The sequence below is a fragment of the Macrobrachium rosenbergii genome, chromosome 12 (genome assembly GCF_040412425.1).
Source record: "Macrobrachium rosenbergii isolate ZJJX-2024 chromosome 12, ASM4041242v1, whole genome shotgun sequence".
NCBI lineage: Eukaryota > Metazoa > Arthropoda > Malacostraca > Decapoda > Palaemonidae > Macrobrachium > Macrobrachium rosenbergii.
Genome location: NC_089752.1, coordinates 18,962,332 through 18,986,222, shown reverse-complemented (window position 1 = coordinate 18,986,222; position 23,891 = coordinate 18,962,332). Strand labels below are relative to the sequence as shown.

Here is a 23,891-nt window from a genome sequence, read left to right as displayed (position 1 = left end):
AATTTAAGCGAGCTTTTCTAGAAAAAGTAATCAAGGGTTTCGTTCAGGGTCCTGTTTGAGGTAATAAATAAATAATGAATAAATAATATATATATTTATATATATATATGTGTGTAGATATATATATATATATATATATATATATATATATATATATATATATATATATATATATATATATATATATATATATATATATATATATACATACATATATTAATTACCCATTAGAAGGTGTATCTACGTGAAATACTCAAGGGAAAATGATCTTTGCAATTTTGCTTCAAAGCAGGAACCACTCAAAGGTTTCAGTAATTAATTATTTATATATGTATATGTATATATATGTGTGTGTATGTATGTGTGTGAAGCAAAATAACAAGATCGTTTTCCCATGGGCATTTCTCTTAGATACACCTTTTACGGGGAATTTTAAGTTAGATGATTTTTTGTTGTAATTCACCAAGTTTTCCCTTCGAGAATTAGTGAATGGAATTCTCCTTGTAGAAATATTATTAAGTTCTATGTTTCTCAGAAATATTGGTAATTAAATACTTCCGGAAATTACCAATCAATCGATTCTTTCCGGGAAAAAAATGATAAATACTGATGGCACGTTCTTTCATAGAGAAAATAATCATTTGTTGGGTTTCACTAAAACTTTCATCAGATCTCTTTTTGGAGAACGTCAGTCTGGTGACGCATTCTTTTACGGAATTTTATGAAGCTTGTATTACTGAAAAGCATATTTGACACTTACGAATTCGTATGTATTAGTCACTTTAAAACATTACCAAATAATATCTGTAAGCCGTACTGTTCCTCTCATGCCATTTTACCTTTCAAGCGTTCATAACGACTTTATAGACCAGTAGTTCTCAACCAAGGGGGAATTCCCCCCTAGGGGGGGAATTTCAGAGTTTCCCGGGGGGGGGGGATTGTGACGAAGGATTTTTAGTACTACATGCATATTATCTGGGATGCCCCTTTTGAGGCAGACAAATTTGGAGAGGGTGGGGAGGGAATGCCCTTTTGACATATGGTGAAACGGTGCATGGGCCAAAAAAGGTTGAGAACCACTGTTATAGACAGTTTTTAACGGTTAATATTGATATCAAAAGGGTTAAAAAACCATACGAAAATTGCATGAACAACAATAATCTCTATGAACTTACCTGCGTCTTGGAATCGTACCGCGGATGTAAAATTATTTTTTCAACAATCGTCGACTGCCTGGGAGTCTCGTCCTTGATCTGCACGTTGTACTCATACGCTATCACTTTGATAAGGTCCCTCTTCTTTTTCCTGGAAATGAAGTCATCATTTAACAATTAATATTTCTTTGAGATGGGTAGAAAGGCAGATTGACAAACAGACAGGTCTCTGGTTACTTTTAATTAAGATGCTTCACAATGCTTTCAGACGGTAAACTTAAGAGAAAAGTCCGTTGGGGATTGAAAGCAGATGATCTGAAAAAATAAGTTGTACAATGCAAGCGTGAAAGAGGTAAGCACATCAGTTTTATGAAAGCGTGAATTCAAATATATTATAAGGGAATATATGTGAGGGAAAGGAATCCAGAGAAAAATAGGTAATTCTAATTTTAAGCTAAAACTAAACATGCTTAAAAGCGTTTTGCTATAAAAATAGAGATCTGTGCATCAGAGATAAATGGTGTAAAGAAGTTGTTCTCATGGCTGGTAGAATTACGTAAAGTTCACTGCGCGCTTGACAAATGTGCTCCATCGGAATGTTAAAAGTACTTCCGACGACGTCTGAAGAATAAGTTTATTGGTGTTAACTTCGAAGACAAGATGGTGGGTGTGAGAGATAAAAAATAACAACGTTGCTAGTTTTTTTTTTTTTGGGGGGGGGTCGGGTTTCCTTGATTTAGAGAAGTTTCTTCTGCAGGACAGAGATAACTCAACACCCAAGATCTCTCTCTCTCTCTCTCTCTCTCTCTCTCTCTCTCTCTCTCTCTCTCTCTCTCTCTCTCAAATAGGTTTTTATAACACTCTGAGAAAATAACAAACCACATTTTAAAAAGTAGATTTCGTTTCTATATTTATGAGTGAGAGTACATAAGTTAGTATATATGTAGCTCGTTCTTGTTATCAGTTACAGTTGAACAATGTATTAAGTTGTCATACCTGAATTTTAATAGCATAACTCTGCGAATACAAAAAACGTTTTGAGCTGCAAGCCTTGTGAATACAAGAAAGGAATCCACTCAGTTATATAATTTCTTGCACGGACAGCAAACAGTTACGTTTACAGCGTGAGGATTCGACTGAGATGTACTAGTGAGTTTAATCTACAGAAGAGCAGATATACGATTAATTAGAGTATGCTAAGCTTATATAATCTACAGAATAGCAGATGTACGATCAATAACAGTATGCTAAGCTTATCTAATCTACAGAATAGCAGATATACGATCAGTAAGAGTATGCTAAGCTTATCTAATCTACAGAATAGCAGATATACGATCAATAACAGTATGCTAAGCTTATCTAATCTACAGAATAGCAGATATACGATCAGTAAGAGTATGCTAAGCTTATCTAATCTACAGAATAGCAGATATACGATCAGTAAGAGTATGCTAAGCTTATCTAATCTACAGAATAGCAGATATACGATCAATAACAGTATGCTAAGCTTATCTAATCTACAGAATAGCAGATATACACGATCAATAACAGTATGCTAAACATCTAAAATCTACAGAATAGCAGACGCACGATCAATAACGGTATACTACTTATCTAATCTACAGAATAGCAGATGCCGATCAGTAGAGGATATGCTACCTTATCTAATCTACAGAATAGCAGATATACGACCGATAGGGTGCATAAACATCTAATCTACAGAATAGCGATATACGATCGTGGTATGCTAAGTTTATCTAATCTACAGAATAGCAGATATATGATCAATAAGAGTATGCTACAGTAAGCTTATCTAATCTACAGAATAGCAGATATAAGATCAGTAAGAGTATACTAACATATCAATCACAGAAAACAGATATACGATCAATAAAGTATGCTAAACATATAAATCACGATAGCAGATATATGATCAATAAGAGTATGCTAAGCTTATCTAATCACAGAATAACAGATATATGACCAATAAGAGTATGCTAAAGCTATCTAATCTACCAGAATCAGCAGATATATGATCAATAAGAGCATACTTTAAACCTCACAATCACAAGAATAACTTAGATATACGATCGATAGTATACTATATGTATATATAGGTATAACAATTCTAAAAATACAGAGCACTCTAAGTACGCATACTTACTTTACTTGGCTCAAAGTAATGATAACACAACCTTTGACCCCCAAGTCAAACGTTTTATTCCATTGTACTTACACATCGTACACGCAGTGACCGGCCGTCAAAATGAACGTTGAGGTCAATATCGTTCCGGAGCAGGGTAAGACTGCCCCACTCAAGATGACCAGGATTCTCACAATGAAGGGCCATTCGCCAATGTCAGCGGGTTTTCCCCCCTGGATCCGAATATATTCATGGCCTCTCCCTTCCGACGATGACAACAGAGTCGAGACATTTGTCTCAATCTCGGTATCCGTCGCAGTATCGCGGGACGATGTTGCGGTAGATGTGGAAGCCGTAGACTCAGAGGCAGTAGACGCAGAAGAAGCAGTATATGTATAATTCGAAAACACAGAAGCGGCAGACGAAGAAGAGGAAGCAATATGGAATGCGTTCGTTGGAGTATTGCCACTGGTGAAATTGTGTTCTTGTGGAGGGGATGCTGTGTTCAAACGGGCCGTGGTTGCCTCTCCAAAGCCAATGCTTACATTTAAGCTGGGTCTCTCGGCTACCAGCTACCAGTGGTCTTTCCATAACCACTGAAAATGTTTCTCCAAGTTAGGGAAATGTGTATTTCTATTGTCATGACATTCAAAATGTGAATCAGAGCTTAGCTAATAATAGAAGTTTTTATAATCATTTATCTGTCATTTATTATCTAGGCTATATCCTCCTGCCTTCAAGCACCTGCGTATCGTTGATTTCTGAAATCGATGTACTTTACGATACGAACAGTTGAAAGGCGATTGGTTTAGCTTAATTTCTTTAGTTTCTATTACTGTGATCGTAATCATATTTCGTGGTATATTTGTTATCTATTCTTGTAATGCATCGAAGTTTTATTCTACTGAAGCTTTCTTGTGACGTTAATAAACTTTTTGGAACTAGTACATAAATCTGTGTACATTCTGAATAATAATAATAATAATAATAATAATAATAATAATAATAATAATAATAATAATAATACTTACTCAGTGGGCAAATCTGGTTTCCTTTGGCAACGTATCCAGTGCCCTCTGTCGAAGAAAAAAACATTTATTGGACCTCCTTCTCAAACGGTTTAGAAAGGACAATGTTTACAGGTGCTAAGAAAGTAGGGATTGAAAGCAGTTCAGTCTAGTTTTTACCTAAATGTCTCGCTAATTTTGCAGCTTTTATCACCACAGGCAGCCGTTGCTTCACAGAAGTATCCCTTCATTTACTGTGAATACCATCAGAGTAAAAGTTGGGATTTTAGAGTAAATTCTTGGTCATTACGACTTATCCGCAAAGATACTACTGACTCTCTCTATCACAAATGGTTCCGACTTAATGCGTCCATTGTTTCTCCAACAGGAAAATCTCTCTCTCTCTCTCTCTCTCTCTCTCTCTCTCTCTCTCTCTCTCTCTCTCTCTCTCTCTGTCCCCTTCCAATATAAACTACTATGATGATGAAAATTCCCTGGCAACCTTCTTAGCTAACCTACTTAGACAAAGTGAAAAAGTTTCGGTAAGGAGTCGACTTTACATCTCTTGTAAGTGGTTCGTTTGTTTCGAGGATGCCGCTAAAGGTAAGCTTTGTCTTTTATGCCAATTAAGACTAATACTTCTGCCATGTCCACCGAATATGACGTTTTTATCACATTTATCTTCCACATGCAGTACTCTTTGCTTCTCGCTTGGTTCGTGAGTGTTGCAAAGGCTTACATTTTAACCTGAACATCTTATGCACGCCGAACAATTTGCTATACCGGGAGATGCTTTTAAAATAAAATTCTCTTTAGCCAGAATTTCAAGCCAATGTTCTTATGATGTACAATTTGTAAGAATGTTTTGGCATCGCGAAAACGTACTCTCAGGTACATTCGTTAATATGCGAGTGACAGAGATGTTTAAGTCGTACAAATTCCTGAGTGTATTCCTGTATAGAAAGTACAAATCAACAAAGTCCTACAGCTCTTACTTGCGCCCTTAACGATGCAATTCACATCCGGCGGAAGGACTCCGCCAGACACAGGGTCCAGGGACGGCTTGTAGGTCATCAGCAACTCATCCGTCTTGGCCAGTTTCACTTTGGTGTAGGGAGCGCTACCGCAGTACCTGCGAAGATGACCAAGTAGTTATTGATTTTGAAAGGACAGTTTTATCACTGTTCTGGTAGTGTGATTTTCTTATCTTTCTTCCAGGTATGAAAGGAGAGTTTTTCATGTGAAAGTTTGCTTTGCGTGATATTCTTCAAGGTAGAAAAAATATTAATGTAAAGGTACTAAGCGTAAATTGTTAAATTTCTTGTCAGGCCTAAATTACAAAGAGTTAAGTACAACTTCGTAATCTACGAAAAACTGCAACGACAGACAAATCCTGAACGCTTTCTTTCCTGCTTGAAAATTTTTGCTTCTTAGCTTGCCTTTTAGGATAGAAAAATATTAATGTAAAGGCACTAAGCGTAAATTGCTAGGTTTCTTGTCAGGCATGAATTACGAAGAGTTCAGTACAGCTGCGTAATTACTGACAATCTGTATTACGTGGCAAGTTTTGCTTCGCACTTCGCCCCTTAATTCATTCATTGACGAAAACTTCTCTATATTACTTCTTTTTGGTTTTCTGTAAAAGAAAACTATTGAGATGACTTTGTCTGTCCGTCTGCACTTTTTCTGTCCGACCTCAGATCTTAAAAACCATTGAGGCTAGAGAGCTGCAAATTGGTATGTTGATCATCCACCCTCCAGTCATCAAACATACCAAATTGCAGCCCTCTATCATCAGCAGTTTTTATCTTATTTAAGGTTAAAGTTAGCCATGATCGTGCGTCTAGTCGGTATAGTTCTCGGATAGCACTCTACTGGGCCCGCGTTCGATTCTCCGGCGGCTGTGAAGGTAGAAATTTATTTCTGGTGATGAAATTCATTTCTCGGTATAATGTGGTTCGGAATCCACACAATAAGCTGTAGGTCCCGTTGCTGGTAACCAATTGGTTCTTAGCCACGTCAAATAAGTCTAATCCTTCGGGCCAGCCTAGGAGAGCTTTATTCATCAACTCAGTGGTCTAGTTAAACAAAATATCTTTTTTTTTAACAGGGCCGTGACTGGTTCCATGGACCGCGGCTGAGTTTCATGACATTATACTCTGTACAGAAAACTCGGTGCGCCGAGTTTCTTCGGCGCATTTCCTCGTTATTCATCCTAACTCACCTTTGGTGAAGGTGTCCCCCGTCAGAGATGAGGTACTCGGCGCCGTCACAAGTCCCGACCGACACTCTCTTGCAGCTCACCTTCAAAGAACTTCCTTTAGCTGCCTAATAAAAAAAAAAATTATGCAAATTACTGAGTGATTGACTTGTGGTATCTTTGACATAGTAAGTGAGTTTCTCCAGTTGAACGTATTTATTACGTGAAATAGATACGTCTATACAAAGATAGATAGATAGATAGATAGACAGAATATATGTCTTTGACATGGTTAGCGAGTTTTCCCAGTGGTATGTATGTTACGTGAAATACACAGATAGATAGATAGATGGATTATCTTTGATATGATTACCGAATTTTTCCAGTGATATGTATTTATTACTTGAAATAAATACATTTATAGATAGATAGATAAATAAATAGATAGACAGATATATAGATAGAGTATCATTGACATAGCGAGTTTTTCCATTGGCATATATTTGTTACGTGAAATCAAAACGTTTATAGATAGCCAGATAGATAGATAGGTAGACAGATAGATAGATAGATAGATAGATAGATAGAGTAATTTTGACATGATTAAGAGTTTTCCCAGTGGTATATATTTATTACGTGCAATAGATAGATAGATAGATAGATAGATAGATAGAGTATCATTGACATGGGTTAGCGAGTATTTCCAGTGGTATGTGATTGTCAAATGAAATCAATACTTTCATAAATAGATAGATGGATAGATTACACAGATGGATGGATAAACAAATATATGAAATATCAGTCTCACAAAGATCTCCTAACTTGGTCCTTTTCTTGGGATTAGGATATTTGGGTTTACCGGATTCTTTGTCACTTAGTAGCATTAAATGAAGTAGGAAGAGGCTGCCTTTCTCCCAAAAGAGAGTAGATGGCTAATTAAACTAAAAGGGCCAATGGAAAAAAATAATAGATTACCCTGAAGATGATCGTGCATGGTTCCCTGTGCGAGAGACGAACACGATATTTGGATCGGCGTCCGACGTCGTAGGAATGTCTACACTGGGTCTCTGGAGAGCAAGAAGAAGTAGACGAGATTTTGACAATTAATCGAAATTCTCTCTCTCTCTCTCTCTCTCTCTCTCTCTCTCTCTCTCTCTCTCTCTCTCTCTCTCTCTCTCTGTTATGATTTCTTTTTTCTGGCTAGCTATGTATTTCAGAGGCATTGTACATAATATCGAAAGGGTGATAAGAATCTCTCTCTCTCTCTCTCTCTCTCTCTCTCTCTCTCTCTCTCTCTCTCTCTCTCTCTCTCTGTTATGATTTCTTTTTATCTTTCTGGCTAGCTATGTATTTCAGGCCTGGCCCACATAATATCGAAAAAGGTGATAAGAATCTCTCTCTCTCTCTCTCTCTCTCTCTCTCTCTCTCTCTCTCTCTCTGTTGATTTATTTTATCTTCTGACTAGCTATGTATTTTGGAGGCCTCAGTAATAATATCGAAAAGATGATAAATATCTCTCTCTCTCTCTCTCTCTCTCTCTCTCTCTCTCTCTCTCTCTCTCTCTCTTATGATTTTTTTTATCTTTCTGACTAGCTATGTATTTCGGAGGCCTAGTAAATAATATCGAAAAGATGATAAGAATCTCTCTCTCTCTCTCTCTCTCTCTCTCTCTCTCTCTCTCTCTCTTACGTATAGACCTACAACAAAAGACATATGATTTCTTTTCTCTTGATAGCTACTTATGTTATTCTTTGTATTAATGGTGTAGTGTAACTAATTTTACAGATAATTTGTAGTACATAATATCGAAAAGGTTATAAGAATCTCTCTCTCTCTCTCTCTCTCTCTCTCTCTCTCTCTCTCTCTCTCTCTCTCTCTCTCTCTCTCATCTTTGCTTATAAAATACATACATTTAGCTGAACAGCTGTACATTTCATCTTGGGTACAAGGTAAACAAACTGACATTGCAGAATACTTTCATTCATCTGCGTAACTGTATTTGGTGTTTGCTCTATCAGTCTTCTGTACCTCAACTACCTTTACGTTATACGTTCATGCGGTCAAAACAACGGTAGCGAAAAACAGGTGCGCAAGGAACAGATGCATTACGCGGTCTGTCATGGTATAGCAGGTGTTTGCACACAAAGTGTCGCGTAGCCATCAATCTTTTTCTCCCACGCAAGAGCATTTGTGTGTCATATACTTCGTGGGGTGATCTGACAGAGAAACAGTACCTCTCTCTCTCTCTCTCTCTCTCTCTCTCTCTCTCTCTCTCTCTCCTCTCTCTCTTTAGGAACACTCACTGGATGTTTATATCTAGATAAGAGACTTCTCTGACCTAAATTAGTAGGGGAAAAGAAATTTTTTTTAATTAGTTTAATGTCACTTTCCTTCTGCTCTTAACTCAAGATGATGCTTGTTAAACTAAAGTAATTAATTATCTAATCAGTTATTCAATTATTAAAGTAAATTAATTAATTATTTTTAATAAATAAAGTAAATTAATTATTCAGATATTTATTTAATGACGTAGATTAATTAATCAGTTCTTTGATTAATAAAGTAAATTAATTAAACAGTTATATAATTAATAAAGTAAATTAATATACAGTTATATATTTAACAAATTATATTACTCAATCATATGATAAATAAAGCAAATGAATTAATCACCTATACTTATATAATGAATAAAGTGAATCAATTAATCGGTGATATATTAATAAATTAAATTATGTGATCAGTTGCATGATTTATAAAGTGCAGCGTAAGTTAAAGCAGTTAACCAAAGAGTCTGGGGAATAAATGAATAAGTTAACAGATAAATGGATAAGAAAATAAATAATGTCTTTAACGCAGCCCTCACTTTTCGTCCTTTTAGCCCTGGATGGCGGTCGCTTAGGCGGTCGGGCGACCATCGAGGCCACCCTCCTGATGTAGGGCGGAAGTTTTTCCCAGTTATTCTCTTCTTCCTTCGCCTTCAGTTTCTTCCTTCTCCTCCTCTTCTTGCTCTTCTTCTTCTTCCGCTTCTTCTTGGGGTATTCCTTCTGACTCGTTTCCTTAGGCGCCTCTGGGACTTTGCCGAGTTGATTCTGCTGAATCAGAATAATTTGTTATGGATTCATTTTAATACATTTTTATCTATTTGTTAACTTATTTTTTTTTTCCTTTTTTAATAAGTGGGTTCTCTTCTTTCTGTATTTCCCTTTACCTCTTCTTACTTCTTCCTAATGAACACCATATTCTTTGGAATTTTGAATTTCAAGTCAATGGCCTCTGTGGGCTTGTTCGATATGAATAGGTTTCATCTTCTGAATTACAGTAATAATAATTCAAGCTGGAATGAGAATTACTCAATAATGATGATGATGAAAATAATAGTGATTATTAGATTATCTTTTTAGTACTTGATTAGAACATTTCAACTGCTCATCTTCTACTTACAAATATAGTTACGCAAGGATTTGTATAGTCTTGTGAATGGAGAATAGATTAAAAACTTATTGAAACAGAAACGACAACCTCTGTTAACGATGGCTATTATTACTGTTATTGTTATTCAAAAGTCGTATACACCCTAACAGAAAAAAGGAAAAAGCCAATTCACTTACTAGCTCCCACGCAATTATCACATGAGGAAGAAAGGGCCAAGAATAGGGAAAAGGTAATTACCCATAAAATCAGCAAAGAGAGAGAGACAGACAGACAGACAGACACTGGAATAGTAGAATTCAGATGAAAATCCAAACAAATTGATTCATTTCAGAATTCTTCAAGAATTCTTAACGCCAAATTATATGAAAGGAAACTAAAATACAAGTCAAAATATAACATTTAAAAATGGTGTCTCTATAAGTTCGAAAGATTTTCATATGAGAAAAAATAAACGAAAACTGGACAGAAAATCGTCCGACGGAAGTATTTTCTGGAGCAACACTTGCGTCCCATTTCGATCGGAATCTGAACAAAGTCTCGGAGGAAATTACGGATATTATAAAGTATCCACATCTGATTGTACTACTGTTTCTGTCTCCCTGATTTGCTGTTGATGGAGTTATCGTGAGAGGCCATCTGCTGATCAAGAGTGAGCTCTTCGTTGGGTGAGTCGGTAGGGCTGGGGATTGGTACTCGCCAGGCCCGAGTTCGAGTCTCCGGCCGGCTGATGAAGAGTTCGAGAAATTTGTTCTGGGATAGAAATTCATTTTCTGCTTTATAATGTGGTTCGGATTCCACAATAAGTTGTAGGTCTCGTGCTAAGTAACCAATGGGTTCTTAGCCACGTATAATAAGTCTAATCCTTCGGGCCAGCCCTAGGAGAGCTGTTAATCAGCTCAGTGGTCTGGTTAAACTAAGGTACACTTTTTTTTTTTATCAAGAGTGGGTCAAGCTGACCTCTTTTGAAGGCAGTAACATGTAACAAGATAAAGAAAGGACACCTTTTATAATTAACAATTGATACGTTTGTAGATATTATTCCACACTATCAGTTTCGTGCACCTATTGTCTATCTTTATAGAAGATAAAAATTCGTATTGGAAAAATGAACAGAAATATAGTTTTCTTCTGTTGATTAGAAAATAAGGTATATATATATGACGACATTAAACGGTTAAACATTAGCATTGCTTATTCCAAGAGGAATGAAAATTTATCTTTCACAAATTTCTTTTCTAAGTCACTAAACGTTATTGAATATCCTGGATTAGGATAAATGGCCGCTTTCTGACTGATCCGGCTTTTTGTTCTATTCCTGAAAGGTATATTCATCTAAGGTAAAATTACATATTAAACCAATGATTTCTGTAGTGCAAATCTTAGAGCAGGAATGCTCTTGTAAAAGGATTAAAAGGATTACAATATGTTTTCTGTAACATATTGTGAAAGAACAGCAAATCAGTACCATCTTATACCAAAAGCGATCCAGAAAAAGTAAACATGAGATAGTTGTTAAGCAAAGAAGTTTCATTAAACAGCATCTGTTAATTTTCCAGTGACCGTAGTCCTATTTTTCATCCTATGACTCCTCATATATTGATCCTTACACTGTTCAAAGAGCAATCCACGTTGATTCTGAATTATGTCGTAAATTTATTCATAATCTCCACACCAGCAACTCGATACATTTTCGTAATATTTCGCACCTTTTTGCGGTCCTGTCGGTGATGTCCGAGGAACTTTGGAGCACCAACTCGGAAGAGGTCGCGTCCTCCTTCAGACAGCTGTTTCTCCTCACCTGAAGAGGCCATCACTACTGCCGCCAAGGTCGCTAATCCCACGAAAACGGATAATTGCTGCCACTTGCCCCTCATCGCTTCTGTAAATCAAAGATGCCATTTTCAGGTTGCGTGTTATTATGGGAAACGTCAACTTTGTGTTTAGAATCCAACTGTTTTGAGGGGATATTTGTCAACTTGTCGCCGAGTTCATAAAGTCCAGCCTGTTCTGTGAGGAGAGACTCTTAGTGATTGCCCGTAAGACCAAGACCGTCCTGGCATAAGACCATCTTACTCTAAAAACTACAACATAAGACGAGGAAATCATCATTATACATGGAAGAAAATTTGCCAAGGGAACAAAAAGAAGACAGGTGCACACAGAGCCGAGACCGCGACAGAATAAATATGGTGCGTATGGATGAACAGAAATCTATATATTAGCCTTCCGTTCTCAATAGGTGTTCTGGGGTGAGGTTTCTGGGGTTCTTACGCCCCTTTCACACCTTCGTCGACTGCTGGGGTTACCCGGGATCAAACGAAGGATATTGAGTATGTGAGCCAAGTGCTATACCACTGAGACACACTCACACGCACACACACACACGTATATATATATATATATATATATATATATATATATATATATATATATATATATATATGTCTATATATATTTGATAATTTATTCTGTTATTACTACATATGTATATAATTTAATTATGAAGAATCTAACTAGATCTCATAGTCCACGTCTCATCCACATCACAATTTTTACATAATTTTCATAATAATTTCTTATACTTATCATTTTCAATTTCATCCCTTTAGAATTTTAAAGATCTTCGTGTATGTTTATGATGTTTGTCTATAGCCATTTGTGTGTGAAATAAAGTTTTGAGATCTGATATATATATATATATATATATATATATATATATATATATATATATATATATATATATATATATATATATATATAGATATATATAGATAGATATATATGCATATATATATATATATATATATATATATATATATATATATATATATATATATATATATATATGTATATTCAGTATATACTCAAACCTGCTGTAGCAGAAAACTACGCACTTTATCTTCTAGAATAATATATGACACTCACGTACATCGTGTACAGGGTCAGTGGACTTTTGAAAACTATCTCTCACTGATAATTATTATACGCACAACAGTGTAAGTACATAGGGACAGATGTTTACGATTTGACTCTGATAAAGCATGAAAAATTATTATATAGATCACAGATGGCTGACGGAAACGAGAAAGGAGTAGAACGAGAGATAGCTTTTATCTAACTTCACGTTACTGCCTCGTAAATCTAGGTCACGATTCTGAATACCCGGAAGACGAGTTTATACGATGCACAGTTTTGGTAACAAGGATGTGAATTATATATATATATATATATATATATATATATTTATATATATATATATATATATATATATATATATATATATATATATATATATATAAATATATACATATACTGTATATTATATATGTATATATATATATATATATACATATATATACAGTATATATATATATATATATATACAGTATATATATGTGTGTGAATGTATTTTACTGTAATCCAGCAATGTGCTATGAAGATAAGAAAGGCCCATAAAAACACTACATACACTTTGTAACCATATATTTCGGATACGGAACACTGGTGAAATATTATGGACAAATGATATGTAACAGGAGTATTTATTAGGCATATGCAGGTGAGGGAATGTGATGTTGGTTGTATGTTGTTGATCGCTGTCCCGAGGGAAAGAGGTTAATCTGTTTCGGGTCTTGCTAGCTCCCACCTGCCTTATAAATACTCTTCTCACAAATCATTTGTATGTATGTATGTATGTATGTATGTATGTATGTATGTATGTATGTATGTATGTATGTATGTATGTCTGTAATTGAGGTTTGCTTTACTCTTTTCTCTCCCTCATTCCTTTAAAAATCTTGCCTAGACTTGCCTTTAAAACATATGAAAAACTGAAGTCCCGCGAGAAATTATGTGTGGAAAAGTAAGAAATTCATAACGATTGATGACAAAAATGTCTTTGGAACGAATGATGCCATAATTGAATGGTTTTCACACTACCAGCACTTTGGAAAAGTAGTTTTATTCGTAAAAATGTGACGATATGTTCTCTTTCATTCACTGCACTGGGAAAGTTTACTTTACGGAAGTAATATCTTTAGCACCCAGTGTGAAATTGTTATCATAAAGTAATGCTACATCACGAGGACCTTTCACAAGGTGATTCTGTGATCTTAACTGTGATGCAATTGCCATAGCAAATACTGATTGGCAGAGGAAAGTACACTTCCTTCATCTAGAAATAATCTAATTTAACACACAATCTGGGTTGCTGTTTTTAATGGGAGCCTCCCTCTATACCAGTTTCTATCTGAACGGCTCAGTTCATGACTGGTTTGGTCGAGACCTAAAATAAACGCTACTATCATTATCACCCGGCACTCACTTATATTGTTAGTTATGTTAATATGCGCATCACTCACATCATTCCAGCTTTTCGTTCTTTTCCTACACACACACATACACAGATAACTAACAAAATCTGTAATCCACCCAAACAAAAACAGCTAAATGGAATGTTTCTATTTTTTATTTGGTGGACCTTGAGGTGACGTCTAATTCACCTTTGTCAGAATCGTTGCTTTCTTTCCAATATCTAGATTGTTAAGAATATTCCAGCAATTTAAAAAAATCCTCTTCGATTTTTCTCACGACTTTTTTTTAGACATAAATAGCTGAATGCTCATTAAAAAGTTCCCTTTATTATTATTAAAAGTTCCTACAAGCATCTGTTGTCACTGAGTATTATGATCCCACAGCAAACACCTGGTGTAAAGCCATAGGCAGGTGTTTTTGATTCTCAGCCAGGCCTGAGAAATGGAACATTGACCGACAGGATATATTCCTGTTACGGTTAATTGCAGGTGCAGAGTACAAACACATTATTGTGGCATTTCTTCACTTCACGAGTTTTTCTTACATCTCTCTCTCTCTCTCTCTCTCTCTCTCTCTCTCTCTCTCTCTCTCTCTCTCTCTCTCTCCATGAGCGTATATTCGTGTGTACCTCACGCTGACTCAGCGAATAATGGTCCATTGTTATGAAGGCAGTAAAGTTTCTTCTTTTAGGTGTAATGTGAAAGAAAGTCAAAATAGTGCGGAACCAATGTAAGCTTTTTCTTACCAGATAAAAAAAAAGAAACAGAATGAGACCGTAAAAGCATGATAAACCCAACAAACGTCTCTGAGGAGAAATCACAGTAAAAAAATTGGTTTGCCATCACAGCAGTCGAAAATAAGAGAGGTCCAGTTTTGCAAATGCATTTATATGAAACTGTTCTTCCTTTTCATTTAAATTTAAATCTGACATTTTGTATGATAAACGGCCTCTAATTGATACTGGCTTTGCCAGATACAGTTAACCTTTTGTTGATACTGAATTTTTATTTTGCATCTGAAGACTTGTTAATTCCAGCACCGTCATCGACTTAGTTTGTGAGCAGAATGGACATTTGTTTTTATATTTCTCTATCTTTTTTTTAATGAGGAACCAAGGAATTGAGATTGAAGATGATAGATCTGTAAGACTTAAGACCATGGGACCAGTTTTGAAACTATACTCAGATAAGAATCATGAACGCTAAATCTGCTGCGAAAAAGCGAGGTAGGTCGGGCATCCATTTTAGCAGCAAGATATGCGTGGCAAGAGACAACATAAAAAACCTCAGATTTTATAGATTAAGGCCATGGTGCTTATTTCACGAAGTCACAAGATAAAGGTGCAGATAGATACACGAGATTCGTGCCTCTTTTTATCTTCCAGAGGAACTTTGCGTGGTTTTGGGGAAAATTCCAAGTCACAGTAATTTAGCTACATTTTCATGAATGGTTTTGTGAATTTCTATAATAATAATAATAATAATAATAATAATAATAATAATAATAATAATAATAATAATAATAATAATAATAATAACTTGTACATTGATTTATTCATTTATTGTACATCAAATAATACCTGAAGAACTAACCAATAAATACCTAAAAGTATTACTAATTATATATATATATATATATATATATATATATATATATATATATATATATATATATATATATATATATATATATATATATATAATAATTACGACCTTTTTAGGTGTGGTGAAACAATGCAACCCAGCTCTCAACTCACTGGGAAGTAGACAAATCCATTAAGTAAGGAATAATAATAATGATAATAATAATAGTAATAGTTTGTAAAAACTGTAAAGTAAACTAGATTACTTTGTAAAATATAAAAGCAAAGACTTTCGATAGGATTGTGGATTTTATTACACAAATTGTTTTTCACGAGATTGTGAATTTCTTAGTAGTAGTAGTAGTAGTAGTAGTAGTAGTAGTAGTAGTAGTAGTAGTAGTAGAAGCACTTGCTTATGAACTGACCTCAATTGCAACACTTGTGTGCAGGTCATTGAAAGAGAGGACTGAGCATTTTGTCAAATATAATATAAACGTAACCCATTTGTCCTGTGAGTTGCCCCATATAAGTTTTTTTATCTTTTCTTTTTTTTTTTACTAATATGATCTTCAGTTAAATGACTTAAGAAAATTGCCGCAGACGAGTCAGGCTTTACACCACATGCATTTATCGGGAAAAAGTCCATATCTCTTCTGTCGAAAAATCCTTTACTTGAAGATGTTTACCTTGATAATATTTTGAACACATTGAGACGTTCTAACAGTGAACAAATAATATCAATTCAAATATCTAAATCAGTCTGTTTACTATTAGGAATGAAAGTGCTTACGAATTGAAAATATACACCTACTGTACATATCATATATGGACGTATTTATAATAAGATTTGTGCAAGCAGACTTCCCACGAATCTATTTGTGTATATATATATATATATATATATATATATATGTATATATATATATATATATATATATATTATATATATATATATATATATATATATATATATATATATATATATATATATATATATATATATATCGTTTTTGTACAGGATGAGCGGCCAAGGCCTGCCGCCTTTCCGTTCTCAGAAAATCTGCAGCGATGAGATTGCCCACCCCTCAACCTTTTTGTTTTTATTTGACCCCTGTAGATGGTAGTACACATTTACAGCTCGGTGGACAAGTAGTCGGGAGGTCGTGATAGCGATCCAGAGACCTACAGAACGTGAGCCGAGCGCTTCCTTACTCAGCCACGGTGTCCAGTCTGGTTGAAAGGAATGGAGTGGAATATAGAGTTTAGGCCAAAAGCCAAACACTGAGACCTATGAAGTCATTCAGCGCTGGAAAGGAAACTGAGAGTAAGTAGGTTTGTAAGGTGTAACTGGAGGAAAAACCTCGCAGTTGCACTTTGATGAACTTGGAGGGTGGACAGCAAGATGGAAGAAAGATAATATGAATGAGGCACATTAAAGACAGCAAGGGGGTTACAACCCACAGGCCATAAGGTTGCTGCAAAGAACAACTTTAGTAATGCCTACAGTGCACCCCATGAAGTGCACGGACGACACTACCCCTCCTACGGGGTCCAGTCTGGTTGATGCTTATGCAACCTCTTGTTGCACCATGGCTTATCGAGTTATATGTGTTCACAGAGATACAAGAATGCATACTTATATATATTCTCCTTTTCATGTAAAGATGTAAAGATTCCTCTGTAAGATTTTCTGCATAGACGACCCTAGAGAGAGAGAGAGAGAGAGAGAGAGAGAGAGAGAGAGAGAGAGAGAGAGAGAGAGTAGTACTCGTTGGGCGGTGGTAACAAAAAACTTGCATTATGCGTTTTGCAAGTCATGGCTATTTCGAAAATTGTCAGTCACGTCCCAGATAACTGGGCTACCCTGTGCCTGGAATAGCAATGAGTATATCGGGTGACCTATTATGGTTAGAGCTTACAACTTCTACAAAACTATGGTAGGTCGGGATTTAAATAGAAAATAAAACTGTATTTGTCTGAACAGATTCTCCGTAGTCTGAGTTTTGTTATCGTGATCTTAAAGGGAAATATCGATATATATAAAATTCTCATCTTCCTTGTTGTTTGTTGTACTCATCATGAACACTAAAGCTTTGACATTTGTTAGAGCTATTAAGAATAAAAATGAATACCCAGTTATCATTATAGGGTATGATCATGCCGATTTTTTCTTATATTCTGAAATAAATACCATATACCTAAGTAATAGCCTAACTCTGGACTGTTTTCTAAGCTTATATCTCTATCAACGTTTATACAGAAGAGTTAAAAGTATCATCACGTGTCGTTCGCTGCAATAAATTCTAAAATTAAATTTGAGACCCTTCCTTAAAAGCGAGAGAAATTATCATAAATATCCTTTGAATGCTTTCGCCCTTGTCTTCATGGCATACATTTTGGCAGAGCACTGAGCACCCGTGTCTGTTAATGTTTCTGTCTTTCTTGATCCACTCCAGTCGACTAACAACAAAGTGTTACGTTTCACAGCGAAGGTCAGCAAAGGAATCTGGATTTTTAGGGAACGCACCCAGGTCGCTCCAAGTCTCGTTTGGGGATCGAACGGCTGTCATTAGTTTGTGAGTAAAAAGTACTGTCACGAAGGCAAAGAGAGAGAGAGAGAGAGAGAGAAGTGAAAATAAGCAAATCACAACCCGTACTCATATAATGAACGTCATCAGTCATCTCAAGTTAAGCAGACTGGCTTAAATCACACACGGTGAACTCGCCGTCTGGCACATTCAGGACCCATCTAAGGCTTCTATTTTTTTCCTCTCTCTTTCTTTTTAATAACAATTTGGAGTCCCAAGTTCCCTGAGACAACTGAAGGAGCGTGAGCCCCTGGCACAAGGGCAGCTTAATCTAATGACAACAACTAGGACTTTTTCGTTTCTTCTCCCCTTTCTTTACAGATAATGAGAGACTAAGACAAATATGTTTCCTTTTCAGACGACTATTTCATTCATGCTTGCTAGTGTTTTCCATCTGACCTTGATATTTCTTGCCTACAAATTCACTTTTTATCTCGGTTCCATAAGAATTCCTGACCTTGTTATTCTTTGTACTTTCGTGATCGTTGTTATGGTGACGCGAGTGTCCGATTCATATCAGCTTAGCGGAATATGGATATCCCGAGCAGCAGGACAAGTACTAATATATCCACGCCTTTTAGAGAGGCATCCCCTAGGAGTATAGCACCATCAGTGCACCTTACGCGGGGCACCGACGGTACTATAGGCACTGTAGGCATTGTTTTTGGTTATTTGCAGTGTCCCCTCGGTCATCAGCTGCATCATCTTTCATCCCTTTTACTGTACCTCCGTTCGTCGTCTTCCATCTTACTCTCCACCCTCTCCTAACAATTGTTTCACAGTGCAACTACAAGGTTTTCCTCCTGTTACACCTTTAAACCCTTTTTACTCTCAATTTCCCTTTCAGCGCTGAATGGCCTCATAAATACTAGCACTTGGCCTCTGGCCTAAATTTTACATCCCATCCCATTTTAGAGAGGCATCTGTAGACATCGGATTTGACCAATAACTACTTTTCTAGAGGTCTGCATGACATTTTGATGAAGTTTTCGTTCGTTTCACCTTTTTTTAAAAAATTGTATTTCAAGTAGCTGAAGAGGCATTTCTTAATGCTGTTCTTGGTACTAATCATTATATGAAACGGGAAATGTATGAAATAATAATATTCGTTGTAAATAAAGTTCCTGCACTAACACACGCACGTATCTTTTTCGCAGTCCTGTTGCAACGCCTGTTTACAAAAATCAGTAAAGCATTTTCTTACATCCGAATTTTGTCATTTACCCATTCATCCATACTAGTATCTACACACTGTACTGTAAATCTGATTGTCCAATGTGCAGGTTTTTAACGCTGATACTGACGCCGAATCTTTTTTTTTCCTTGCTTAAGAGGCGTTCAGAATCAAGGACTTGCCTGCGTAGAACCAGTTTACGAAGCATGGGTCACTGACCACTCTCAGTGCAAGTGACCTTCCTATACCTTCGTTCATTCTCTCATTCAGTGGACTTCCTGCTGTCAATAATCTGCTTATTCAAGACAATTTTGTCGAATGAGGGATGTCAAGAAAGGAAACTTAGATGAAATGGTAACTTGAAGTCACTTCAAGTTAACTATCTAACCGTGGAATAAAATTTGCTTGCATTTTCATACGTGAAGTGTTGGTTTTAGTCATGATTGATTATATATATATATATATATATATATATATATATATATATATATATATAACATGTTTATATTATATAACTATTATATATATATATATATATATATATATATATATATATATATATATATATATATATATATATAATGATTGTATTTAAATGTTAGTTCACAAAAAGAAAGTTTTGCAATATCAAATTAAATTTTGTTTTAAATTCATTCTTTGTCAAGCATTAGTCCAGATTTATGTAGATTTTATTAAGAGACAAGGAGGTTTTCAGTTTCAGAGTATTGATTTTATTAACAATGGAGAAGCAGGCCCGTACCAGTGACATTAAAGTTTATTTGTTTGTTGGGAGGAAGGTTTCTGGGATGGGTGACAGTGAGAACCAAGATAAGAAAACTTGTCACCTCAAGAACCCGAAGAAATACCATCATCTTGCCACCTCAATGATAACGAATTCCACGAGGCACTGAGCATACATTTCTAACATTACTGGAACAAGAAACCCATGACGTCACACAACGACGTGCATATGTTATTTGTGCTGCCGACGAACGGTCGACTCGAATTTCGTTGTAGATTGTTTTGATTGTTTCCATGCACAGTGGCGAAATGAAAACACGCATAGATATCTTGGCAGCTGTTATGTTGCTTTGAAGTGAACAATCCTCGTGCAGAAAGTTTGAAGATAAGCTATGAAAAGGTCCCAGGAAAGGCGAGTCAACTGTGAAACTGCCCGCACCCTCGAAAGACAAAGTATTAGAAATGAAATAAAACAAGCTTTAGATAAGGCTTTATGGTTATAAAACCCCTTCAGTTGTTAGGGTTTTAAGGTTCCTAAAGGCTTTTCGTAGATTGTCGATGAAATATCGAAGTACAAACTTATCATAGCGTCAAAGTGAAGACAACCTTCCATCGCTTCCAGGTAGGCTAAGGATAATGTAACAGTATTTCTTTCCTTAGGCTATTGTACCATTTATACCGATGACATTTGAAACTGATTTAACTCTACTGTGAAACTTAAAGTTTTCGTCAAGAAGTCCGTATTTTTCCCTACACTTATCCCGAGGTTTGAGGTAGGCCTATTGTTGTTAAAAATGTTACCATACGTAGCCAAAGTGAGAAATTATTATTATAGGCTAACGTCGTTAGAGTAAGTTTTGTAATATTTACAGCAGTAATGGAAATTATGGACGGGTATCATTCAAAGAGATTTGGAAAAAACAACGAAAAGGAATGACGGCTTTTCATGGGAAGAGACGAAGGGTAATACCTTGAGACGTCCATACCGATCTAACCAAGGCTAAGCCAAACTTGACCTAATTTTAAGTTTGATTACAAATGTGTAAACGAGGACAAATGGAAAATATAGCTTCAGAAAGGATTTGCGGTGCTTAGTTGTGAAACTAAGGTTTTCTGGTGGAAAATACAAATATTTTAATGCACCAAAACCTAATCTCCGTTAACCTAACCTAGAGTGTCAAGTCCTACCTGTCTGGGGCCTTGCTGTTCTTGGGTCCCCCGCCTGACCTGACTTGAGGGCCGGCAATTGTGAAATTAAATACGGTGTAGAGGGATGCATCCTAACCTTAATCTTCATGTTTAGAGTCACAATAAGTCATATTTCCATGTTCATCTTGGCCTAACCTAACCTGCCCGAGAATGTTGTCCAACATAACTGGAGTCACCATAAATCATATTACTTGCTCATATACCTTGGTTATTTGTTTTCCAATAAGTGGACCCCTCAAAAAAATTTTGTTTTTTTTTTTGTAAGACGATAGTTTCCCCACTGTCATCTTACACCACTGAATTATTTCGCAAATATTGCTGACTGCTGTCTGGTTATAACACACTTTCAACAAATTCAGAGGATAGTACATGATAGCTTAGAATGGTTTGAGAGCTGAAGGGTACAATCTAAGCGGTTTAAATTTTTTTGCTTGTACATTTGGTGTGCAGTTTCGAAATGCAGTGATACAAAAAACATCTTGTAGATGTCAGCATTTGGTGCCTCATCATTTACTAGGTTTTGTGCATTCTCCTGTGGAATTCCTTTGGGTCAGGTAGATGGTAACTTAAAATCCAATGAAGTTAAGGTTTGACTTCCATATTAGGACTGACTCTGTCTTCAGAGCATAATACTACTTGCATCAAGCAGATCATCTCTCCCAAGTCTCTTGTTGTGAATGTTGGTGTAATGCTAGGATATGGCCCCAAAGACCGATTATTTCAAAGGGGACCCTAGTGATAGTCTATCCTTGATGATAAATATTATTGAAGGACTTGCAATTCCTTTCCTATATGTGTATATATATATATATATATATATATATATATATATATATATATATATATATATATATATATATATGCAACATTAGCTTGTTCTCCACATATGCAGTGACAACTTAAGTTGACTACAGGACTCTTAACTCCTAATGTTTAATAAATAAAACCAGGCATTTCCTTATGCCCAAGCATGCTTTTTGAGCAAGTTTGGCAGTACTGAATGCCGCTATGTGATATATTAGTAAGATTGTCGTTGTTACTACTATGTATTTCAGGAAGTTTGAGTCCTCGTTTTTTGCCAATATCTTTAAAACCAATCGATTGATTGGTATGGTACTGTCCTTTGAAACAGAGTTTCTCACACCCGCCCCTAATTTTTAATAAAAAAAATTCCATGTCCAAACACAGATTTTAAAGGCACTTTGCTCTTGAATTTTAGGACATAGCCAAACCTAGTCCGTCAAGATTTACCAATTCATTCGGTTAAGCACTCTTGGGGTAATTATCCTTTCTATCACCGACCCTTCCTCATTCTTTAAACCTCACTTCCCGGTCTGTCTTTTCATTCATTCCCCACTCATGTCTTATGTACATATTCCGTGAAAAGCTGTATTTTTTTATTAGCGAGAGAGAGAGAGAGAGAGAGAGAGAGAGAGAGAGAGAGAGAGAGAGAGAGAAGAGAGAGCACCATATGCAGAAGGACGCATCTTCTCTGTAACTCTGTTTATGTATGGTATACGTTGGAATTATTTGACTTTTATTTTTTATAGTTTTTATGTTTGGAGGAAGTACTGTATTACGCCATATTGAAAAAAATATAGTTCTGCGTATCACATCCAGTGGCCAGTATACAGTGTTGTCCATGGGAGAAGCTAATTTTCACGCTAGACGATTGGGCCCTGGTCACTGTCATAACACTGTATGTTAATTTTCTATGAATAAACACAGCTCCTGTATTGTATTCCATAATGAAGAAATTTTTAGTTTAACATTAGCTGTTATCTTGTGGGGATTTGGTAAAATAACAGCGCGTAATTTATTCCGTCAGACATTGTCCTACATCAGAGAATAGTTGAGCCTTATAAGTTTGTATGTGTTACGAAATCCCTGTTTATCACAGTGACAATCTGACATCCTCATTAGAACAGTAAAGCTATGAGACTATGCTTGGTAGTAACCTGACATCATCCATTGTCTTTCAGTTGGTGTGGTTGTAATCTGTCAGTTCAGGAAAGACTGGGTTATACGAATATGATGTCCCGAGGTTTTTGTGTTGACTCAGTTATAGTGTCAAGCATATGCTCCGTTGCTGGTAGGCTAATGATGACAGAAAGACAAACGTAATTTAATCTTATATTTGATTTAAAAGACGAAGGATTTTACAAAAGCTCGTTAATAAAAACAAATGATTGCTGATGCTGTTTTGGGGCCATATGACCCAAATTTTATACATTCATTCATTCACACTTCGAGTGTTTTATGAATCTGCCTTTTCACTTTCGTGCTGTTTGTAGACTTCTGAAGTTAAATTATCCCTTATATGAGTTATCCAGCCAACCCAAAT

General features: G+C 35.9%; 1 protein-coding gene across 1 annotated transcript in view; it reads right to left on the bottom strand.

Annotated features, from left to right (window-relative positions):
• Nucleotides 1-23,891, bottom strand: part of LOC136843966 (serine proteinase stubble-like) — a 60,688-nt gene that overhangs the window by 3,262 nt on the left and 33,535 nt on the right. The window contains exons 2-9 of the mRNA XM_067112982.1: nucleotides 11,646-11,818; nucleotides 9,371-9,596; nucleotides 7,480-7,571; nucleotides 6,529-6,632; nucleotides 5,300-5,436; nucleotides 4,329-4,373; nucleotides 3,391-3,862; nucleotides 1,176-1,305 (exon numbers count right to left, since the gene is read on the bottom strand). Of these exons, the coding sequence (XP_066969083.1) occupies nucleotides 1,176-1,305; nucleotides 3,391-3,862; nucleotides 4,329-4,373; nucleotides 5,300-5,436; nucleotides 6,529-6,632; nucleotides 7,480-7,571; nucleotides 9,371-9,596; nucleotides 11,646-11,813 (1,374 nt within the window). The 5' untranslated portion in view covers nucleotides 11,814-11,818. The remainder of the gene's footprint in view (nucleotides 1-1,175; nucleotides 1,306-3,390; nucleotides 3,863-4,328; nucleotides 4,374-5,299; nucleotides 5,437-6,528; nucleotides 6,633-7,479; nucleotides 7,572-9,370; nucleotides 9,597-11,645; nucleotides 11,819-23,891) is intronic.